This window comes from Bacillus rossius, chromosome 7 (genome assembly GCF_032445375.1).
Source record: "Bacillus rossius redtenbacheri isolate Brsri chromosome 7, Brsri_v3, whole genome shotgun sequence".
Classification (NCBI taxonomy): Eukaryota; Metazoa; Arthropoda; class Insecta; order Phasmatodea; family Bacillidae; genus Bacillus; species Bacillus rossius.
The window spans coordinates 23804156-23829318 of NC_086335.1; the positions used below are offsets into that span (position 1 = coordinate 23804156).

Sequence of the window (25163 nt, forward strand, 5' to 3'; positions counted from 1 at the left end):
GTACGTGCGACTCACAGCACCCTCACCATATGACTTCCCAGAATGGCGAGAAAGGAGAGAAATTAGCAAAGAAACACTTGGCTGCTGGTTGAAATCACTCACATGAATGAACGTACTACTTTACACATCACTTTTAAATATTTTTACTATAATTATTAACCTACAAGAGAACGATGGGCGTCCTCGTGTATTATGATGTTACTCCACAGACTGTAACCTCTACACACTGGTTGTAATGGGAATCTCTATACAATTGGTTGTAATGTGAAAATACAAGCAAAACTCTATACCACCAGTTGAAATGGAGAAAAAAAAATCGGACCAGAAATTTCTATGCTACACATTTTAATGGAAAAATACAAATAAACCTCTTACCGACAACAGATATAAAGAATTTCACAAAAAATTGTCATTGTACCATATGTAATGAAGTGTCATTGAAAGTTAACCAAATTCTTAAGTTTCAGGAACACAGTATAATTACAGAATAAACAAATTACAGACAAATTTCACCTGATAAATAGTCAGGTATGTATAATTAAAATTTCTGAAGTAAAATAAAATTCAAAAATAACAAAATCAAACAGTAATCACCAATTTATAGTACTACGTATAGTATTACGGAATAATAAGCACATTTTAAATTACTGAGAAAAAAAACTTTACAAAACATTTCCTATGACTATGAATATTTGATCACGCTTTACCCAAGTTTCTGAAGAACCTGTCTGGATGTATGTGCTGCTGCAGGCATCCTGAACGAGCTGGACGCACTGGAGCTGGCCCGGCCCGCGAGCCTGCTGGTGAAGCTGTCGGCCGTAGCAGAGGCCACCATGGGCGGCACGTCGGGCGCCATATACAGCCTGATGCTCACCACGGCCTCCTCCGCGCTGGAGCAGGAGGCCCGAGCTGGGGCGCACGAGTGGGCGCGGGCCTGGGCCGCGGGACTGGCCGGCGTCATGCGCTACAGCACTGCGCGCCTCGGCGACCGCACCATGGTGAGCCCTGGCGGTGCACTCTCTCCAGCATCTTCCTGCTCGCACTGATCTCTCTCTCCAGCTGTAACTGTTGCCAGCATCTTCCTGCTTGCAATATCTTTCTCTCCAGCTGTAACTGTTGTCAGCATCTTCCTGCTCGCACTGATCCCTCTCTCCAGCTGTAACTGTTGCCAGCATCTTCCTGCTTGCAATATCTCTCTTTACAGCTGTAACTGTTGCCAGTACCTTTCTGCTTGCACTGATCTCTCTCTCCAGCTGTAACTGTTGTCAGCATCTTCCTGCTTGCAATATCTCTCTTTACAGCTGTAACTGTTGCCAGCATCTTCCTGCTCGCACTGATCCTTCTCTCCAGCTGTAACTGTTGCCAGCATCTTCCTGCTTGCAATATCTCTCTTTACAGCTGTAACTGTTGCCAGTACCTTCCTGCTTGCACTGATCTCTCTCTCCAGCTGTAACTGTTGTCAGCATCTTCCTGCTTGCAATATCTCTCTTTACAGCTGTAACTGTTGCCAGCATCTTCCTGCTCGCACTGATCCTTCTCTCCAGCTGTAACTGTTGCCAGCATCTTCCTGCTTGCAATATCTCTCTTTACAGCTGTAACTGTTGCCAGTACCTTTCTGCTTGCACTGATCTCTCTCTCCAGCTGTAACTGTTGTCAGCATCTTCCTGCTTGCAATATCTCTCTTTACAGCTGTAACTGTTGCCAGCATCTTCCTGCTCGCACTGATCTCTCTCTCCAGCTGTAACTGTTGCCAGCATATTCCTGCTCGCACTGATATCTCTCTCCAGATGTAACTGCTGCCAGCATCTTCCTGCTTGCAATATCTCTCTTTCCAGCTGTAACTGTTGCCAGCATCTTCCTGCTTGCACTCATCTCTCTCTCCAGCTGAAACTGTTGTCAGCATCTCCCTGCTTGCACTGATCTCTCTTTTCAGTTGTAACTGTTGTCAGCATCTTCCTGCTTGCACTAATCTCTATTTCCAGCTGTAACTGTTGTCTAAAGGGTCAAAATACCCGTATCACATAAGCGCTAACGGCATAGGATCAGGACTTGCCGTTTTTATGACGACTTTCCAATATTGTTCTACAACAATATGTTCAGCTACAAAACATTCCTGTCCATAATATTTCCCTATTTAGGGTACCTTCAATTGATCATGAAATTACACTGGATTGTAATCCTAATAAATACAAAGTTTTTACTTTTCACTCACATAAACAAGAGATTTTGTGGTCCCTTGCATGCTCTGATTGGCTGGCGAGGCAGAACCCAGCGAAAGTTCTGGTTCATTGCTGCGCAGTAAGTGATGAAGTAAATTACAGTAAAACCAATAATAATTATAAATTCACTACATTCATCTTTATATAGAACCTAAACCAAATCAATAATGATATTAAAGTACAAACCAAATGAATAAAATTACTATACATAAACATATAGAAGAAACATGAGTACAAAATAATTATGAAACATTTAGAAAACATCAACTTAAAATTTAAAAACCTTCTCAGTCAAAGTGTTATTGGTAGTAGGGGGCAGGAATTCTGCGATGTTACAATAATTTTATAAATAAAGGTGTTAAACTGATCAATAAGGTTGTTATATGTTTTAAACAAATCTTCTGCCAAAAATCTAAAGTAATATTATATACCAACAAAATAAAACATGATTCTGAAGGTAATGGATGTAGAGATGCATCATTGGATGTGAATGTTGCATCCCTAGAAACCTAAATTTCGTGGAAGCATGTAGGGATGCTAATTCATATCTTGTGAGCACGCTGTATCAACGCAAAGCTGGCTGCGTCCACTATGATGCACTTATAGTGGATCCTTTAGACTAGTATTTGGATGCACCTAATGGTTTCAGATTATAGAAAAATTTGCATTTTGTTTTTTGTAAAATTGCTGAACTTAATTACAGTTTAAGTTGCCGCTGTTAATACCAAATTTAAAAAAAGTGAATAACTGCAATTTTAAATGTAAACATGAGCAAATTTCATCACTATTTCACAAATAAAGCTGTTCGGTACAACATTTTGTGTTTAATGGAAAATAGATTGGTTTTTGCATTATTTTGCTGTATTTTGTGGTCCACAAAATTTTCCTACACCTAATTAATAATACTATAACCTAAATCTACATTTTTAAAAAGGAGTTCTAATTTCACAAATTAGTTTTTGTGGTCTTCGGGGTTTACTTTGGTTGCTGTGAATGGTACTGCATCGAGTTGTTCTTTCGGCAGCTGGACGCACTGTTGCCGGCATGCTCGGAGTTTGAGAAGCACCCGAAGGAGTCGTTCGCCCGGGCTGTGGAGGCTCTGCAGAAGGCAGTGAAGGCCGCACAGGACGGCTGCAATAAGACCAAACACATGATCGCCAGGTTCGTTAACATTCATCTCCCTCTACTTACGTGTATAGTCTCTCATAGGAGACCAGGTTTATGGCTGCATGTCGCTTATTTTTGCACATGTCAAATAAAAACTACAGTAAAACCATTTGAGAAATTTGCTGTTTAAATATTTTCCATTGGAATATTTAGATAGATAAAACTGCACATTAGTACATTGGTGTTTTTTCACTGTTGAATTATTTTGATACGTCTTGGAAACACTCAACATTAATTATTAAGCAGTATTTAAATCATTATAATTGTTTGAATCTGTATTATTATGTACATAAACTCTGTTCTTTTTTTTCTATGTAGCTGGCTAGACCCAACAACTGTAATCATATATTCTCATTTGAGTATGTCATTATAAATCAGTAATTATTATTTTTTGCGGTTGAAAGCAATTACAGTAAACTCCCTATTATCCGCGGGCGGATGATCCGCGCATGCTATGAAAAAATACAGCACATATGTAAATCTATATTTTATTACAAATGAGCAAATTTTAACTCTATCTGACGAGTGTATTGTGTGCAGTATACGGCGATTGCTTATTTTTACACCAATTTTTTGCACCGCTTGCTTTTTTTTACACCGATTTTTTGCACCGCTTTTGTCATTTTTTTACACCGAAATGAGCCAGTTTTATTTACCATTTTCTGGGGTCCCTAAGTATACAGTAAAACGCCACAGGCGAGCTCAGTGCGAAGGCGCAGATGACTCACGAAGCAGCTTTGCAACACATCGTCGGACTGCTTCACTATTTAGAGAAACAAGACGACGATACACAGTTGACTGAAAAACTTATGTTGCGGAAATTCAATCAAGAGTTAAGAAAAGATGTTTCCATAGCAAGGAACAAAAACAAGTGACTGATTTTTTCAAAAAGTTGTAAATTTAAAGAGTTGTGCTTATTTAGTGTCTAATGAAGTCTCTTAGTGCGTACCGTATGTAATGTATCCTTGTTAGGAAGTAAATACCGAGCACTCTTATGTTTACATCACTGAAATGTATTGTATGTTAATTATTCAGTAAAATAATAAAATTTGAGCATCATTTAATAATTTTTACTGTTAATTGTAACTTTTACTGTACATAAATTTTTAGATTTTCAACTTGAAATTAATTTCCTTTTTTGTTTTCCATTTTCGGCTCTTTTGCGGATTATCCACAATTTTCACTATCCATGGTGGCCCTGCCATTTAATTTCGCGGATAATCAGGAGTGTACTGTATTATGGAATACAGAATTATCTTCTAAAACTTTATTAATTTTTGTGTGTGTATGCGTGTGTGTGTGTGAATAATTCAAGTTTTAAACAAATATTGGTATTTTGAAGTAAGTAAATCATAAGTGAAAAAAAAGTTCATTTTTTGGTATCAATCTTTTGTTTGTTAGGCAATACAACAACTTTTCGATACAATGTCTCAAATGTTTCAATTATTAAATTTTAACTCTGAAGGATGAACTCATTGACTTAAGTACACTGGCTTTCACAATAATTCTTTCTTTCTACTGCATAAACAACCATTTCATAATATTTTGTCATCTTGGACGATTTTATACAGTGTAGGTATGTACAATATCCATCACTTTAACTCTATTTCACACAGTATTCAAAATAAATGTAGAAAATTAAAAAAAAAAAAAAAAAAAAAAAAATTGTTTATAAACTTTGTGATATGCATTTGATAGCAATACATTTTTAATTATATTAATATATATCAAATGTGAAAATAAGAGCAAAACAATAATAATTTAAATAAAAACTATCCAAGCGAAAAGATGATGTATAATTGCAAAAACCACATGTTCAATAATTATATTTAATGAAGTGTTGATCACCATTTGCCAGACTATTAAGTAAAAAGGTATATAATATTCAGCAAGCTTTTGACAGACGTTTTTAAATATTAGCGACCCACGACTTCACGGGGCCTAACTGGGGGAGCTCGAGGGATGTAGACTCGCTTCCAGAAAAAAAATTAAATTTGTAAAATTAACTCTTTAGCATTTTAAGACAAAATGGAACTTAATTTTGATAGTTGTTTTGCTAATTTATCTTAAGAAATATTGATATTCTTATCAATATTCAAATAAATTACGTTCAAGTTTTATGATGAACTGACTGACATACCCTTGCTTTGCTAGGGAAGTCTACAGGCTACACACTAACCACTGTTCATTGAACAGACGGGCAGACAGACCCAATTACACACTCTTCTGTTAACGGATTAACCCATAAGAAAAGAGAGGAAGTATTAAAATGCCAATTAATTTATTATGAATTAGAATGAAATGAAATGTTAACCATCTCATACAACTTCGTTAAAGAAAGGAATAAAATGTAAAATTGAAAAATGCTGCAAATTAATTCTTATAATTTTAACAAACACATTGACCAAAATCTGCAAAAATTTACATTTGTTTTCTACTAAGTTCTTTAAGCTGAGTATACACATTATTCACATGGAATAATGAGGTTTGTATAGATGGCCAGTGACGAAGATATCCTTTATTAGTTCTGCTCTGTGATCTACTATAAACCTAGGTACTCATATTATTAAGATATTTTTAATTTATTTAGAAATACAGTAATCAATCAGTGAATCACTTTCCTTTCTCCCTTCCATTCCACTATTCATTTTTTTATTCTTTCAGAAAAATACTATCATTTTTGAAAGAAGAATATGGTATGTTTTGTAATAGCTGCTGGTATTTTACCCACAAAGTCTGAATCAGGTATGACTATACCATAGAATCACTCACTCTTATAGCAAAAGAAAATTGGATTTTTCTTCATGCTGCTACCAGTTTCTCTCAAGTACTGCCTCTCATTGCGTGATTAATTGAAACTAGACAGAAACACATTAATTTTTATTATTTTAAGAGATAATGAAAAACTGGCCATTTATCTCAGAAGTTGAATGGGTGCCTTCAAATTTCTCACCGATCATGTAACATCGAATTTTAGGAATCCACAAGGTGTGTACAATCAAAGTTTGACAAGCTGTTGTAGCATGTCTCTTCTACAAAGTGATCTGTATCAAAGTTTGTCTTCAAGTCAGCAGAAAAAGACAGTAGCTGTAGACAACTCAGGGGCTTACATCGCACAGTTGTGCTCAGTCTTACAGGCCCTTCAAGACTTGAATACCAACTCTGTGCTCGTAAAATGAGTCACGTTGGTGTTCGGGAAGGAACCAAACTCCTTCGCCACATGACTGAGAGATCATGCTCAACATTTCTGCTGCGGATCCTCCACTGTGAAATTATTTCCAAACACAGTATTCTTACTGACCTGTAAAGAAATATTAACATATATTTTATAGCGAAAGGAATAGGGTCTTCGTTCACTATTTGTAGGTTACTTCAATTTGGGTAGTGTTCCTTTACTTAAGAGCTTAAGTAACTTAGTACTCACTGCGGCTAATAATATGGAGTAATTAATCTAGGTTAGTGTATGCTTTACTACATCTCGCTCAAGTAACTTTAACAATAAGTTATTCTTATTGTGTGTTAAGCTCCATCGAGTCTTGTAAATTGCTGTTGAATTATTTCCCTGATTTCCCTGCCATGTTGATATGTCAGTGGCCTAAATTAATTAGTGCCATGCTCCTGAACAATTTCATGTGTGTAACCTTCTGGCTATTTTCGCTTATTTAAAATATATGTACCCGAGTTCCATGAAATCTCTTTTGGTTATTATGTTGGATTTTACACTGAGGCTGCTTCTTTTTTTCCCTAATAGAAGGGACTCATCCTTCAATTCGACGTATCCTTGCAAGCAGGCTTGGAGCCTGCAATGACGAGGAAACCGTCACTGTGAGCTTCAACCTAGTTGCAGTTTGTTTTATTCAGTTGTGTTTGCATTACAGGGCTGGGCGAGCAAGTTACGTGAGCGCAGAGCATATACGGGACGTTGATGCCGGAGCCTTCGCCGTCACGGTGTGGCTGCAAGCAATCTATCAAGTCCTGGCAAACACAGCACGCTAATCAAAATAAACAGTACAGGGGATTGTAATCATTAATGTTGTACAGAATCTAAGAATACAGATAAGTAAATACTTTCCCATCATGTTTATGATAACTATTATTTTTTATATATTAAAACATATGCCATAATCACAAACTTGTCTCGTGGATAATTAATGAATGAAATGTGTGTCTACTAACATACAAATTCCCTGGTGCTTTGCAACTGTTTCTGTTGGATGTATGCTACTCACACACATTATCACCGTACAGGAAACACACTGTGGCAGCAGAGGACAGCAAACAGCAACATTTACACCCGCACTCATGCGATAAACACAGCAGTTCGTCCTTGCTGGCTGTTTTATTTCCAACTATGTATTTGAAAGGCAAGGCCTGAAGGCTTCTGGAGTGGAGCCCCCAGACTGATGTTCCGAGCCGGCCAGGGGGTGGATTCGGGCAGATGTGACCGTGTGAGACAGTGGCCGGCTGCTGGGGTGGGGAGAGCTTCTGCCCCACCCCTTTACTTCTTCAGTGTGCTATCCCTATTGCTTGTCTCCTGCTTGCAGTACAGAGTAAATGGTACCCATTGTTGCCTAATTGTCAAACAAATCTTGTTCTCATACTTTTTTTTTTTTTAAATTTTCTATGTGTTCATTTTTCTAAGATAACATTTTGTTTATGATTAACAGTATTAGTATTGTTTTGGACATTCTGAAAGAAAGAAAAATAATTTAATGCAAAACACTAATTATTATTTTAAAGGAGAAACTATTTGTTGCAGTTAATCAATGTTAATAACAAGGCATGATCAGGCAAGGTCTAAGTTTTTAATATTAAATGATTAAAAAAATTTCACAAAAAATAGTTAAACCAAAATGGCATAGCTCAGTACATCTCCTTAGAAGCAAAAATTTCAATATTATAAGATGATGCTCTTAGTGAAGTAAAACAGAAAATGTATTACCCAAATTCTCAATCTAAAATTTTCTCTAAAATATACAATTTCTCAGGTACATATTAAAAAATATTCATTACATTTCAAAGGTGTGTCTAAAACAGTTGTGCTCTCTGCATATATCTGGCAGCAGAAGACAGCGCAAATGGCAGAAATCTTGCACTTGAAAGAGAGAGTAAATATCTATTAAAATACACACTGCAGACTAAGCATGAGACACACTTTAGCTGTGGAGGAACGCGTTGCAGTGCTCACAGCACAGACCTGAGAGACTCTCTCTTGTGGGCACGTCCCTAATTACATTTCCACATAGCATATGCTGTAAATGTAATAGGGGTAGGTATAACTCCTGAAATTTTAATCTGCTCTGGGATAACAAACAAATATTTTGATATGTATTAAGCTAAGTAATGTATTTTTTTTTTATGTTCTCCATGTTAATGAGAGAAAAGGTGCAATCCAGAGGAGCCGGGTGTGAGTTCTGGTCCAGCCATCATGATTTCCATTTTCCTAAATCGCTCCAGGCAAATGTTGGGATGGCCACGGCCGATTCCTCTCAACGCACCTGACTGTGTCGCAGAGTGCCACCATCTCTGATGACCTGGTCAATGAGACATAAAGCCCAGCTTAAGAGGATGGGAAAGGTTGCATTGTGCATGCATGACAAGAATATAAAAACACTAATAAAATCTGGGTTGATTCTGTTGGCTGCATATTTTCATTAGAGACCCGAATGTACAGAAAAAGTCAATACTGTGTATAGTTTAAAAAAAAATTGCAAACGGTTTTTCATAAAGTAAGGGCTTGAAACCAAAACATAAACAACTATGAAAAACAATTGGCTGTAAATTTACTAAAATCACATTAGAAAAACCTATATACATAACAACCTAATCTTAGCTAATTTTAACTTATTAACACGTTGATTATGCAATTGTAAAAGAAAAACATTGGAATATTGTTACGATTTATAATGTGAAAAGAACCGGGTTCATAAGGGATAGCCCAATTAAGTTTTATTACAGTTTTATTGATTAAATACTAATATTTACATTAATAATAAAAATTACACTTTAAAATGTCCAATCACAAATCACTGGCACTTAAAAATGTTTTATCTCAAGTCACTCAATGTCTGTCAGGTTCCGCAGTTTGCACTCCTCACTGGAGCTAGGCTTACCTCGCGCCTGTCTACACGCACATCTCGCGCCCACTCGGTTGCCACACTCTCACGATCCAGTCAAACTCCAAGTCGCGCCGCTCCCAAGGGGGAAGGTCTCTCACCCTCTTCGCCGATGCACTTCCCTTCGCTCGCGGAGCTCTCGAAACTCCGAAACTGTGATGGGACTAGCTCGGAATCTGCTCGGAACTCTCGCCGCACAGTCGAAGCAATCACGCAGCACACTCCGTCGCGGGACTTGTCGCAGGCTCACACGGCACCCGTCGCTGTAATACTCGTTGAGGCTGGCTGGCGTTGCTGCTTAAGTACTTGGGCGCCATTCTCGAACCGACGAAAGCGGCAGTGATGAGTCGCATCATTCCGGGTCAACCCGACACCCGAACATTCCAGAAGGGCGGCGTCAATTCATGCTGCTCCGTGCGGCGGCCCGTGGAGTTTCCAAGGCCGCTCAGCAATAGATAACAGCAGGGAGTGGAGGGAGGGTATTCCGGCCAGGCACTCGTAGCATGGCACATGACGACAGTCACTGTGTGGGCCACCAGCCAACTCCGAACCTGGCATCATGGTCTGGTCTTTTGCGTTCGTAACAATGTTTTTTGTTCTAAGATTTGCTTACTATAGCAGTTTTTCTTATGCGATTTTAATAATTTTACAACCATATACACACACACACACACATATATATAAAAAAAATTTCTTTTTAAGCCCTTATTATATGAAAAACCATTTGCATTTAATTTTTTTTAACTATACACTGCATTGACTATTTCTGTACATTCATGTCTCTGTAGTGAAAATATCTAGCTGACAAAACCAACCCCATCAAACTCTGTCAAACCGTTCAGATTGTTCAAATTCTATTTTTTTTATTCTTGTCATTCATGCATAGTGTGACCTTCCAAAATAATCAAAATACTTAGTCACACTGTATTAAATTATCACAAATGAAAATTAGGAGGCACTCAGTTAAAATGAGTTAATTTACTTCTGCATATCATATGGAATATTATGTTTACATGACAATTGGATTTTTCTTTTTTTATTTCATCTCATACATTACGCACCATATGTTTTAGCACACTGTAAGCAGGGTTTTGTAATAAAACAAAAGGAAATTCTGATAATGCTATTGTTTTAGTTACTAACTTATTTCTAATAATTATGTAAAATGGTAAAGCTAAAATATTATTACCTCAAAATAGAGGTTTTCAATACGTGAGCTATTGTAAGTCATTGTGAAGTTGGATTATATAATGTGTCTTTGTATTTTGTAAGTTTGGTAATATTTTTATTTCATTAATATATTTTTTCAAAGTTAGATTTCCATACATGTTGCTAATTTATTATTGCTGCTGATTCTTCCAAAAAGAAAGGTAGCTATATTAATAAAACATATTAGGTAATAAAACATATTTAATAAATAATGGAATATGTAGGGGCTGGAAAAATTAGCATCTTGCTATAAATGCTTTTTTTTTTGTGCTAATTTACACTATAAATGCTAATTTTTGATCATTTTCAACAAAAATGCTATTTTAGCAAATTTTCTCAACACATGCCCTTTTTTTTTTTAGCTAAATTAATTTAAATATCACTCATTTGCAAAAATATCCTTTATAAAATCCCACATAATTGCTACATATAGGTATTTTGACATTTTTCAGAATCATTGTACAAAATTGATCTTCTTACACTTAGAAACAGCCCTCTCTTGTAGACTTTCAGTGATCTGATTCAGCTTGTATTCAAACTTTACTGTTTGTCTAAGACACATGTGTATGTATAATTAAATTATTTAAATTTAGGTTTGTCACTTAAGAATTATCATCACTTAAGTTAATACACAAACACAACAGACCCACCACCTTTGTCATAGACTCTCTCATCTCACATATGAAAGATAACAGCCTGCACTTTCTAACAATATGCTTTAGTGGGAGTGTAAAAGTAAACAACAAACATTACAGATACTTAGCATTCCACCTAATGTTACACTTAACCCATGCATTCCGGTTATCCTTCTCTACACTAGTTTTTGTGAACATTCTTCGTGATATTGCCATGTCTCTGTGATGAAGCCAAGTTACATACATACTGAGATAACTTTAAAATACAACCCAACCCAATTAACCCAGTATTTATGTGTATTATTCTTGGCATATTGCAATATCAATTTTTTTTTTTTTTAGTTAAACAGGAAATTAAATTTTTTTGTGGTTTTAATCTAAAAATACATTAAAAAATTGTGGGGTTTTGTACAAAACTAAAGGGTTATTTCCAGGTATTTGTATAGTATATGAATATTTAGAAGTTTATAAATATTTAGGAATTAAATATTATTTTTAAATAAATTCCATCTCAAATGTTAATTTCACAACAATACTATATGCTAATTTATAAAATAACATAAGTTAATTTAAAACAAAAATAGATGTTAATTCTTCCTGCCCCTATGATTATGTAATTTTTAATTAAAGTAGCTGACCTAACCAACTATACACACTTTTTATAGTATTTTAAATATTGCTAAAATAGCCGACCATTCATACAAATTAATAGCATTAAAAAATGTATCTAATCTAAGAAATCTAACCTTACCAACCAATAAAACAAGAAATTACCAGTAAACTAGTTATTTGAAATATCACAAAGATGTTTTACAGAATGATAATAAAATATGTCAGAGTAAAAAAATGCATTAACAGATTTTTATTTGGTTGCACTCCTCTCCTGGACAATTAGCCAGGGTTTCTAACGTTTCTGATTATTCAGAAACCAACTCTTGTACAAATTTTTAAAGGCTGAATAAAATATTCAGAATGATAGATCACTATGCCAATAAAGGTCTTTTTAACTAGCTCTATAATTATGTATACATAGATGTATATACACATACCATACATGCATGAAAGTCTTTCTTTTCAGAACAATGTAGATTTAAAAACATACCTTTATTCGTATTCATGAGCTACTTTCCTGTAAGAGCCTGATGATTTCTTCTTTGTGGCAAACAGCTGCAACTTCTGAAACTGAACAGCAATATATTTTACTTTTCAAACTTTTTGTTAGAGAAATAATTGTATTGGAAATTTATCACATTTTATGAAATATTTTCAATGACCATACTGTAGAGGCTTAAACGACAACATGTAATTCCATCACTGTACCATTACATTACTGAAACTCCACTAGAGTAGGAAAGTAAATCCATAAACATTTTAATACAATTAAAAACTCTTTTAAGTTTTCTATCACCGACAGAAATGCTTGAGCTTTTTAGTACATAAACAAAAAATCTGTCATGTGAGAAATTTTCAGATATCAATTGCTCTTGTGACGATAATTCAAATGACATTACTAAAAGCTGAGGCAGAAGCTATGCCCAAAATGTTAGCAACACCAAGACTGTCGTTTGAAACTATATAAGCATTTATAATCTGAAAATTTTGTTACAACTTCATGTAAAAATTGTATTATTTTAATCTTATTTTGTAAACCAATAAACTACAATTATGAAATACAACACTGGTAGGCCTTAAGTTTTGAAAGCCTTATTTCAATAGTGGTAAAATTCCACTTTAAAAAAAAATTGAAATTATTCACTCTTTTATTTACCAGAAGTCATTTGAAACAAACAAATCTCGTCTTTATTTCTCTAGGTGTAGGCTATGTAAGTACACTATTTATTGCACTGCTTTACTATTGCTCAGTGGTGGGTTTGGGGGGGGGGGGGGCATGGGGGAATTTCCCCTCCCCCCCTTGAAGTAATAAACAGGTATTTATACTAGGTCCAGACAACTGGTGCCCCCGTTCCCCTACCCACAGAAGTCAATCCTGGGTCCACCCCTGCTACGGCTTTACAGTGAAAAGTGGAATGGTTTTCTTAATTACTAACACTATACATATTCTGCTACTGCTGAAGTGCACTTCAATTAATAGCAAAGTGTTCTTTGTAAAGCTAACATATTAGTAGTTACAGTAAAACCTTTTTGTTGCGACCCCATTTATTGCGACCACCTCTCTATTACAACCCAATTTCAAGGAACCGTGAAAACATTGCCGAAAATCCAAAGAAAATCGGACAGAAAATAAGTTTGTTGTGGTGAGTAGCGTGTTACTGCGTTTCTCTTGCTGAGTGCTTCCTTTCGACCGCTGTCAGCGCTTAACAATCCCCATTCCACGTCCCTTTGCCGGCAGGGTGCAGATAAAGGTTTTTGTGGCAACGTGTTTACGTTTAGCTTTTTGCGAGTGTCTAGTGTGGTACGCAGTTAAAGCAAAGCTACCTGCTGGATTTCTCTTGATTTTGATTACTATCGGTTGACAATACACAGCGACCGACTGGCTGCACGCTCGCCTCGACTTGTTTTAACTGCCGCAGCGATGTTTATTTTGACAGCTCAAGCAATTATCTTTTCCCGTGGGTTGATAGAAAAAGATCGCTTCACCCAGCATAAAAAAAAAGGCTACGCCACTTATTCCCCGCGCAGGAAACACACTGGCTGCCGTCTGTCTACCCCGCATTTATCTTTCTTCTAACATTCCACGTCTCGCCTCTCGCGCGAGCAATAACGAAGCGACCACGCATTGGGCTCCAGTCGGATATCTAGTGTAGTTTGGAAGAAATTTTGAAGTTTCAGTGATTTTCCAGCAGAAATAATGTTGTCTAACTAACAAACAAATTGTATCAAAACAATTAACGGAAAATGGCTGTCGCAGGGGCCCTTAAAAAATTTTCATTTTACCAGAAATGGACTATACAAACCTTGCTTTCGTTGCACGCAGTTTGGTGAAGGGGAGGAAGGATGTTGACAATTTCACATGCCAAAGGACGAAGAGGGAGGAGGGGGAGAGAGACACGATGGTTTGTATGCCTGGGAGGGATGAACCTTGAAGTCTGGACAAGGGAAGGAGAGGTAAGCCGTATGACATCATGCATCCGCCGCCTGTGCTGCCGCCAGCCAGTCTATAGACGATATTCCCGCTCTCCCACTTACGTTGCACAAGCTACTGCTGTCGTATTTTTAAAGGAAATGTCCCATTATTTTTTTGTTATTCTTACATGAACATTATTGGAAGTATTAAAGCCGACACAAAAATACGCTGTGTGTTAAAATTAACAGATTTTAATGATCTTTCATTTGGTTTTTTTTTTTTTTTTTAATTTATTTTTCTTCTGATTTTCACATTTTGGTCAAAATATCCAATTTTTTGACGGTTCCCGAAAATGTATTCGTAAAATCACTGCTTCGTTAAATCCGGGGTTCGTGAAATCGGGGTTCTAGTGTATTTAACTACGGCAAGCAGAACATGTACATGTAAACTAACCAGTAAAAATAAACTGTCTATTGACATATTTTCTTTAGAGGTGGCCTGCAGGGCAACGGACTTGTCATGAAGGTTGAAGTGGGTTTAAAACAAAGCCGTCTAGCATTGTGAGTGACAGCATCCTGCCATTGTACGGCTGGTTTCTTAGCGAGTAGCGGTTTGTGTAAGAGGGGGGGGGGGGGGGGGAGGGGGTTGAAATCAACTGAAAATTTCGGAAAACATCTATTACGACCCCCCCTCTATTACGACCCTATTCCTGGGAACCGTGAGGGGTCGTTTCAGAGAGGTTTGACTGTATTAGCATACACGTTTCCTTATAACCACCCCACCCCAGATAAAAAATGAGTTTAAATGAAGTAATATGTTTATAAAGGGTGAAAAACTTATCAGTTAGAACGAAAGGAAAAAAAATGTTATTAAAAGAGTCTAGAACAATGTTACTGATTTAAAAATAACCCACAAATTATATAGTGATGAAATATTAATTATTTTATTTAAGACCTGCAAAGGAACACTTGTTTATCGCTTTTTTAAGTTCTAATCTTATTCACAGTACTTCTTAAAGAGCCTGCTGCAATGTAAGAGCCTGTGACTGCGGCAGTATACTGCACTACGTGCCAGAATTCTTGCGTCTGCCAGCGAGGCGGCAAGGAACGCGAGAGGTATGGGGGATGGACGGAGTAGGGAGAGGAATACGCATCACTGGAGTGTGGCCAAAGAGGCTGAAATATATTCTTGGGTACTGCATTTTTTTCATAGTGCTATACTTGTTGACACTGTTGACCACGTAGTGCTTAATCAGCAATTAGGCATGCTAGTTTTCCGGAAAAGTATTTTTGAGAAAATTTTCCAACAGATTTTACTTTCAGAGAAATACACAAATAAATTTCATCCATTTTTCTACACAAACAAAACCAAATGAAACAATACATTTATTCTTTCTTTACCACCTAATGGCTCACTTAGAATTTACGGGATGGGTAGAATCCATGCTATCCTCAACCAACTGATAGGAACAAAAAAAAAATTGTTGTTTAAAAAGTACCTATAAACCTGCAGAACACAAATTTTTGCATAATGCATATCATTCCATCTTAAACCAAGCAAATATATGTTGATACTGGAAAAACCGATAATTTTCTGTTAAAGTATGTGCTTATATTTTTCCAGAAAATTTCTCACTGACACCTCTACTTATAATACATAGAAATACATAGCTCAATAAAATGATGTTTTTAGAACAGTTGATGTGAGCACTATTTGGTTCTGAAGGCTCTGTTGGTCCCAGGGCTGGTGCAAAGTAAATTGGCGCCCTAGGCGAAAAACCTTAATGAACCCCCCCCCCCCCCTCCCGGGCTTGACACCCCAAAAAAAATTGTCCTTGCCTCAAAATACAACACGTAAGCCTAATATTTTGTCAACAATCAAATGTAAGCAGGCTTGTGTTTTTTTTACTTTTTTACTTATTACAAATCATAAACAGGTCACCGAGGACTTTAAATAATTACTTATATCAGTATAAACATTCCAAACTGTTACAAAAATCCATTTTCATCTAGTTTCAATAATCGTTAAACATATTGTATCAGCTGTTGTGTGTCGTGCTGCGCCGCCCCCAGCTACTTGGCGCCCTGGGCGGTTGCCTAGTTCGCCTGTATGGACGCGCCGGCCCTGGTTGGTCCATCTGGCAATGGCCTCAACTCGCAAGAGGCTCCACAGGCGGGGAGTGACGCCGTACCCGAGCGACCGCTGCGGTCCCGGAGGCGGGGGTCGGCGCCCATGGAGAGCAGCAGCCGCACCGCGCCCAGCTGGCCGGCCCTGGCCGCGCAGTGCAGGGGGCTGAGCCCCGAGCCCTGGGACGCCACGTTCACGTCACGGCCGCACGCCCCGGCCAGGAACCCCAGGACCCGCAGGCTCCCCGCCTGGGCGGCCACGTGGAGTGCCTCGAAGCCCATCGCGTCGCGGTGGTCCAGGGAGGCCCCCTGGTCCAGCAGGAACTGCAGCATCTCCACGGACCCGTGCCTGGCCGCTTCCAGCAGCGGCGTGACCCCGCACGCGTCGGCAGCTTCCAGCGAGGCAGGGCAGTGTCTCAGCAGCGTCTCCGCGGTGTCTCGCTTGCCGTGGAGAGCTGCGACCGTCAACACCAACCCATCCACTACAACTAGAGACCGGAAAAATTTGCGGGTTCAATGACCTCTAGGATTAACTTTATAGTTCTACAACGTACACTCGGTCAAATGTCACCCTCTCATCGGCTGCTGTCCTGTGGAGGTGTCCCGACGTAAGCGGCCTGTGATTCGATACAGCTTTGGTTGAGTGTTTCTCACTGGCCCAGAGTCGTCCAGGTGAGTTGTGAGCCAATAGCAGAGGCAGCACTGAGGTAGAACTATTTGAATTTCAGGCTGTCGTGAAATGAATCCGCAAATTCTTCCGGTCTCTAACTATAACATTAATATAATTACATATTTGTTTTAGCTTCTAACAGTTAGCAAGAAACTTTAAACCACCAAATAACTGGCAAACTAGGTATTTAGATTATTTTTTACGAAACTAATATGACAGCCTTCAACAGCAAGTATGTCTGACTCAAAGTAAATGTCACGAACGTGCAGGCTCGGGTTACCTGATGCAAGATGTCGGAGCTATGATGCAATCTCAAGCGATAAAAGAGAGGAGGCATAATTTACAGAGTGTTTATTCTCAAACTAGCACTTCCTTAGCAGAACAATTGCGTACAAAAATTCTTCCGCAAACTTTATTGTTCAAATGTCACACTTGAGGCAAGATTATGTGGTGAAAGCGATAAAACCGAAACAGCGAAATTTAGTCAATACACCGCCAAACACTGAGCCAGATTTAACACAGAAATGAAAGTACAAAATTCAGATATATTCACATAAATTATCTAATTACATATATTAAAATACAGAATTAGTTTCACAAATGTTTAGTTTAGGCTTTTATTTAAAAAAAAATATATAAAGTACTGATTAAAAAATAATATTTCATTTCAATGTATGATTTTTTTCAAAGTAAAATAAATTAATAAAAACAGTCTATTGCTGATACCGTACAGACATTGCTAGGACCTAAAAGAGCAATTATTTTGGTTTTTTTTACATTGTATATTAGTTTCTGAATTCATATTAATAGTTTTTAAATATGACTGTGAAAAAACATAATATAAAAATTTTAAAATATTCTAGTACCAGAAATAAACATACACCACACATCAATCAAATATTAATTTTTACTGCTTTAATTGTATTTTTATTTAGTAGTTCCAATAACACTATTTCTTTTTTGATATGAGTAATTTAATGTATTTAAGCACAATACTTTAAAAATAAAAATTATAACAGCAAAAACTTGTAAAAATTTAAAACCATAAAATCTCGGCTCTAGATAATGCATTTAAAAAAAATATTTATCTTTACTTTTTATTTTAATATTTATAACTTTATAATGAATTAGGGATCATTATAGAAGAATATTGAACGTTTTGGTTGCAGTTTTTTGTTTAACTTACTCTCATCAATAAATGTACACATTTTACGTGTCTTACTACGAATATCTGAAGCCGTTGACAAACGTTAATTGCGCTTGATATGTAGATATTATTACATGTGTTTTAATTTTTAATGAAAATAAAAATGAAATCCACAATTTTCATTTTTTTATAATGGTCAAATTTACTTTCTTTTTTAACAACATAAATGTTTGCCTCTAGTAGGAATATACCCGCAGTGTGCAGTGGGGTGCGGCCATTCCTACTCCTCGTCCCGGCAAGGCTGGCGTCCGCGTGCAACAGAGCTCTCACCACGGCAACGCCACTGTCGCGCGCTGCCACATGCACGGCCGTCCAGCCGTCCTTGTTGCACAGCTTCGGGTTCGCCCCGCTCGCCAGCAACACTCTGACCGTCTCCAAGGCTCTAACCCCGGACTTGGTGCACGCCAGCATCAGCGGGGTCCAATCAGCCCCTTTTATGCAGTTCACTTCGGCTCCTGACGTACAAACCCACGATCACACTTGCTGGCACGTCGAGGCTTTTGATCCGTCCGCCACCCGTTTGCCCGTCAACAAGCCGAGCGATTCGCGACATTTGCACGCACGTCCATCGTACGTCATATTTTTATACTTGGGTGCTGCCAACTGACCAGAAGGCTTGAACGTTTGAGAAAATTTCTGTTCTTGTAAATGTTTATTACTTTGACGTTCATGTATGCTAGGATGTTAAAAATCATTAAAATACATTTATGAGTAACCAATACATTATTAGTTACATACGTGTTGTTTGTATAATGATAAATATTCCTACTGATATAGGATTTTTTATAATTAATTAAGGATTACTTTTTAGGCTTGGTCAATTTTTATTTCAAATATCAAACTTTAAAATGTGTTAAAATGCAAGTTAAAAGCATAATATGGAAACAGCCAAATCAAATAAAAACTTTTAAAAAAAAATTTATAATTTATTTATAATAATTTCTGATTTTTTTTTTAGGTCAAAATTTCATCCATTTGTCCGTCCATCGAAAGTTAAAGCTTGGTAAGGTTTTGACGGATGGACAAATGGATTTTTCGGGGCCATCTGATGGTTTACAGGTCACGTGATTGGCGGACAGACATGTGACAGACAAATGCAACAGATCACTGAGAGTCCAGCTTTGCTTCACAAAAATGCACAATATATACCTTTTTTTAATCTCAGGCTAAATAACTCATTGAAACACAAGGTCATCAGAGATCAATAAACTCAACAAAACAGTATAATAAAACTGGGAAAAGAATAAGACATAGCATGTTCACTCAATCAATGCGATTATTTTTTACACTGGAGGACCTAGAATGCTGCACCAAAAAACATAATGAATCGCCATCCAAAAAGCACCAAAAACAAAAGTTAGTTATTATTCTCTGCTGTCAATAGATGATATGTGCTGCGCATATCACACATAGCATATAGTAGGAACCGCAATGTTTTAGGGAAATCATGGAAAACTGAAATCAAGATGGCCCGACTAGGATTCGAACTAGAGTCCTCTGGAACACAAGTCCAGTGTCATACCACTGTGCCACCTTGGACCATTACATACTAGTAAATATTACAATATGATAAAGAGGAAGTAAATAAACGTACCACGAGCAATTAAGTAATTTACTATTTCCGGTTCTGCATTCTGGGCAGCTTCATGTAAAGCGGTTTTACCATTTTTGTTTCTAACTGAAACACAATTTTCTGTGGCCCAATCTTCCAAAAGAAACCTAAAACATAACAAAAGCTATTTAATGCTTTATAATTTTTAAAATTTACATGCAAATTTATTGAATGAGATTTTTAATGATTTTAACTAGCTTATTAAAAAAATACATGTCTAAGTTTGATATGACTACCTAAGGCAAAAAAATAAATAATGCAGTATATAGGAATCAACTTAAACTTCAGATAAATTTTTGATTGAAAGTGTTCCCAAACTCTTACTTCAGCTAATTTTCCTGAATTTTCCCTGTCCCATCGGGCTATCTGGCAAAATAACAGCTATTCTACAATATTAATTACTATCAAAATACAATTATAAAAACATACATATCAGGAAAAATTTATTATAAAAGGTTTGCCAGCACAAAATACAGTTTGCATTGTTCTAATTTTGATCAACACTACATAACCAACACTAACAAATTTGTTCAATTTAACTTTCTAATTATTCATTACTGATTATGATCAAGCTAAAGACTATATATATTTAATTCCACATCAAATTAATACATTAATGAACAGTTTTTGTATCATTCAGGTTTCATTAATGTTAACAAAAACTGGATAAGGATTACAAACAGCACATGAATATATGATTGAAATACACTGGTTTTAAAGACATTTAAACATTGCATTGCAAGAAAAATTACAAATACTGCTTTGTACTCAATATTGGTATTTTCCCTGTGTTTTTCCGGTTCTTAAGGACCCCACCTACCTGGGCACACATACCTTGCGCAGAGCTTCAGAGAAAACAACGTGATTTCAAAACTACTCAAGATATCAGAGTGGGATCAGTTTACGAAAAGCATTTAAGATTTCGCCTTGGGCCAAAAAGTATTATTGATTTCGGATTAAGTTTTTAAATTGTATTTTTAGAAGAGTTAAAACAGCTAAAAAAAAAAAAAAAGAATAATTTCACAGTAATTTTTAGTTATAAAACAAACTGTAGAGATTCTTGAAAACACTTAAAGAACCTGCATTACACCTTTACCTTCATTTATGCCATATAATGTTATGGTCACAGTTCAAATTTCACAGTTGTCCTATAGACGATGAGAAGACTGCGCACCTTGCACTTAAAGGTGACACCGTGCTAGAAGCATAAGTGAACGTCACACTTATCCTCCCACCTCACTAACACGCAGACACCTCTACTAGATAAGCCCGTTACGACAACTTTCCAATTCCTTGAGATTTCCCTGATTTCCAGATTTTCCTATTTACAGGAACCCTGCATTATGTTCAGAGTTCAGATGAAGAAAAATCAAACACAATCTATGAAATAATTTAAATTTCTAGGCCTATAAAAATCAAAATATTTCTAACAAAATATAAGGTTGGATAGGCCTCCACCGGACCACAGGTTCACTGGATGATTGAGGGGTCCCAGTGAGATGTGGGAGAACAGGGTAGTCGCCAGCAGTGCTGATAACGTCTAAGAGCTAAGGACGCAGCCACTAGTCTGGTTAGCTGAGTGAGGCAGGGGGTGACGGTGGTGTCTATACTGGGATGGGTAGCCCCAGCCTCTGGACATAGCTGGATCTCTAGCACTTCTCCTGTTTCGCGTATACCGCGTATCTGTATCCACGCCCATGGGGGCCCCAGGCCGATCGTGTCTTATGGCTAAGAGGGCTGGGTTAACAAACAAAAGGGGGAGCAATCCCTTATAGAACTTAATTTCTGACTGGCGCGCTGGCTGACTGGCCTGCCTTGCTGCCTCGTCTCTAGCATCCTCGTTAACAATATGTTACACTCTGTGCGAACTAACACTAGGTACAGTAAAACTTTGATTAACCATCACCGACTGGACCAGGGCTGTGATGAATAACATAAATCTCTTTACTCATATGTACAGTAATGTGATTTCATTGTCAGCTTGGGAGGAAATAAAATCCTTTAAAAGTAAATAATACATATATACATATATTGTATTTCATTTTACAAAATGATCACCGTAAACTTAAAAACATACATATGTACTACTATAGATCTATTTTTAGGATGTAATTTTGTTTGCTGATACTGAAACATCATTTAAGACAATGATGGATAATAGAAATAAGGGATCGTCCATTAATCACGTGAGGCTCGAAAGGAGGGGGGGAGGGGGGAGGGAAAAATCATGAAATATTACAAGGGGGGAGGGGGGTGTAGAGAGATATCAAGTGTATTTATTCTTTCGCCCGATTTCTACTAAACCGAAAAGCGACGCGTGACTTTGACTCGCCGTAGCCAGGCAACAATATCCCCGCCCGCCGCAACATGAACCACCTGGCTCGGCTTGCCAGTCACCAGTAAGACTGTGATTTTGGCACCGAATACATGCGTATATCACATATAAGCCTTTCCTTTATTATTTTTATGCCAGTAAGAATAAACCTGCAACCTTAATGTGTGTCTGGACATTTTTATCACTGTGCTTAATATTCCAGAATTAAATTAGATTATACCTATATTTAAAGATAATATTCTGAAATTTTTAAAAAAATGTTTTGTACCAAAAAAATACACGTGATTTATTGGGGGGGGGGGGGGGGGTTGTAGTCTAAAACCTCACCACAAATCACTAAGGGGGAGGGGGGGGTTAAAAATTTGCTAAAAAAACATCACGTGATTAATAGACGACCCCTAACAGTCAAACCATACAGTACACTGACTAAAACTTCAAAAGAGTAGAACAGGTTCATTGTCAGGGATCAGACACTTGGAAACAGCAGTGTGAGAAGACTTTACCTTACGGTCCTCAAGTTACAATGTTTTGCAGCAATGTGAAGAGGGCTATCTCCAGTCTTGGCATGATAACAGATGGTCCAGTCTGAAATTTTACCATCAAATCTGACAGCCTGAAGTAACTCAATGTCGTCCTTCCTTGCAGCTCTAAGTACCTTGCTGATGTCACTGTCCTTGGCCATTTGCGGTTGACTGTCTAAAACAGACGCATTACATTAACATTAAAATGAGAGAAATTAAAACAAGAGTTAGAAACTCTATTAGCATTTGTTTTGTGCTATTTTTTTTTTATTTGGGCTTCAAATCTCATCATGGAGTCTTTACAGACACAACTCAGGGATGAAAGACCAAGGCCTATAGCTGAAAATTTTTCCAGCATTTGTCTCTAGTAATTTCAACAAAAATAATTTTAAAAAAATCAGTGTCAATCAGGGTCCCAGTCAACAATGCTGACCTTCTCTTGTGTCTACGAACTCGGAAAAAGTATCGACACTTTTTGGTATCAAGTAGTTTTCTTTCCATACCGATACTTTCATACACAATACTTTTAATTTGAATACGTCTTGGCAGGTATCATATCAAATAATCTGTTTTTAAATATTTTTAGTAAAATTAGTTTGAACTTAGTCCAAATCTGGATGTGTGGTCAGTTCTACCAGTTTGATTGCCCTTTTATTTATTTAAAATTTGAGCGAGTGAGTAATAGAAAAAAGCGAAAACATTTACAATACATTGTTCAGTTGCAATATTCTGTTTGCTTCACCCTGGATTCAAGAAAATGTATTTTCAGAATCCAAGAGCTTGTGGAATGGCAATACCTATGAAAAAGTATTCATTGGCGACAAATCTAGCCGCTACCACCAACGAACCAAAACCATCAAGTGATTTTTAGAGTCATCACAAGACATTAGCACTCACCAAACATAAAAAAAAGTTGGAGCAGGTTCCAGTATACAGCCTACTTCTAACTGAAGAAAAGGATGAAACTAACTTTTATTTGACAACACAAATATTACTACTGTCAACTAATCCTTATGTACAATGGGAAGGTATGAAAGTTGTAATCCCTTACTCGTATAACCTAGTTGACCTATTACCTGTTAGTTGAAGTGACATTGGTGGCAGACAGTACACTGTCAGACACGAAAAAAGTTAACAGTGAAACGATTATAAAAAAAATTTTTTTAACAATTGAACAGAAGAGTGGGATGTAAAAAATAAGTTTTTAATTTCTTCTTAAATTTATGTTCTTTTCAATTGTTCACAGTTTCACTGATAAACTGTTTCATAATTTTGAGTGGTGTTTCATGTTTTTTTTTTGTAACCGAAATTTGTGATAAAAATAGGAACTGATTTATTATTTAATATGAACAATCACCATTTAGAATTATGGAAAAGTAACTATACCTCACAGTATCAATACATTTCATTCAATTTTTTATGAGTATAATACTTTTCTATCGATACTACTCATGAGTACAGTATCACTACTTTTCATTCGCTACCATGTTTATACTTGTATCATCAATTTACAGGGACAGCAATTTTACGTGAAAAGATCTGATGCCCATTGGACTGCAAAAAGGTATATTCGCCCCAGCGGGTTTTCCTTTGTAATTAGCAGCCGTCTGCGACTTAACCCATTGTCTTGTTTGACCAGACCATTCAGGACGCGTTTGCTTCCGCACTGAATAGCTTTAGTTTGTGTGCCGACAGCAGACATGCACCTGAATGAAACTCAACCACCAAGAAACACAGACGATGCTACAGTGTTTTAACGCACAGCTAGTGCGAGATCATTTTATGAAAAATGCAAGACCCTACCAAGGTGCCACATCACAACATCTCAAGTTGTATTTGCACACTCCCTGCACATGGCTTCTTCCTTTCATGCGACACCGAACTCCATCTCGACAGTGACGTGTCTGGCCTAAAGGAAAGAGAAAGTCTCTCCCAACTTGTGGTTCGGGAATTTCTCTGTGGTGTTGATGATGTGTATTTCAGTTTGGCTGGATCACAAGAGTCTAGTCTGAGCTCACATTTGTAAATAAATGAACAAGAACCACTAGTCACAGAATATGGCTCCACTCGAAGCATGCATATGTGGATCACAAAGAAGTAATCTTCAAGCAATAGCAACACCAATGTCAAAGGGTTTGCTCCCCCTTTTGTTTGTTAACCCAGCCCTTTTAGCCATAAGGCCCTACCAGCCTGGGGCCCCCACGGGCGTTGATACAGATACGCCGTACATGTGTAATAGGAAAGGTGTTAGAGATCCATCTATGTCCAGAGGCTGAGAATACCCATCCCAGCATAGACACCACCGTCACCCCCCCCCCCCC

The 25163-nt window shown here is 37.3% G+C and overlaps 2 protein-coding genes across 6 annotated transcripts in view; one reads left to right on the plus strand and one right to left on the minus strand.

Moving 5' to 3' along the window:
- The window catches only part of LOC134533740 (PTS-dependent dihydroxyacetone kinase 1, dihydroxyacetone-binding subunit DhaK-like), a 33820-nt gene extending 26352 nt beyond the window's left edge, over positions 1–7468 (plus strand). For both annotated transcript variants that reach the window (XM_063371348.1, XM_063371349.1), the window contains exons 12-14: positions 751–998; positions 3244–3380; positions 7265–7468. In XM_063371348.1, the coding sequence (XP_063227418.1) occupies positions 751–998; positions 3244–3380; positions 7265–7382 (503 nt within the window). In that variant the 3' untranslated portion in view covers positions 7383–7468. The remainder of the gene's footprint in view (positions 1–750; positions 999–3243; positions 3381–7264) is intronic.
- LOC134533741 (ankyrin repeat domain-containing protein 16-like) overlaps positions 128–25163 on the minus strand; it is a 42525-nt gene continuing 17489 nt past the window's right edge. The window contains exons 2-7 of one of the 4 annotated variants that reach the window (XM_063371353.1): positions 22825–23013; positions 19969–20093; positions 18566–18829; positions 16563–16952; positions 12449–12528; positions 128–3350 (exon numbers count right to left, since the gene is read on the minus strand). In XM_063371353.1, the coding sequence (XP_063227423.1) occupies positions 12461–12528; positions 16563–16952; positions 18566–18829; positions 19969–20093; positions 22825–23003 (1026 nt within the window). In that variant the 5' untranslated portion in view covers positions 23004–23013 and the 3' untranslated portion in view covers positions 128–3350; positions 12449–12460. Of the gene's footprint in view, positions 8921–12448; positions 12529–16562; positions 16953–18565; positions 18830–19968; positions 20094–22824; positions 23018–25163 lie in introns of all 4 variants that reach the window. The other 3 variants (XM_063371352.1, XM_063371351.1, XM_063371350.1) reach the window with 3 other exon arrangements.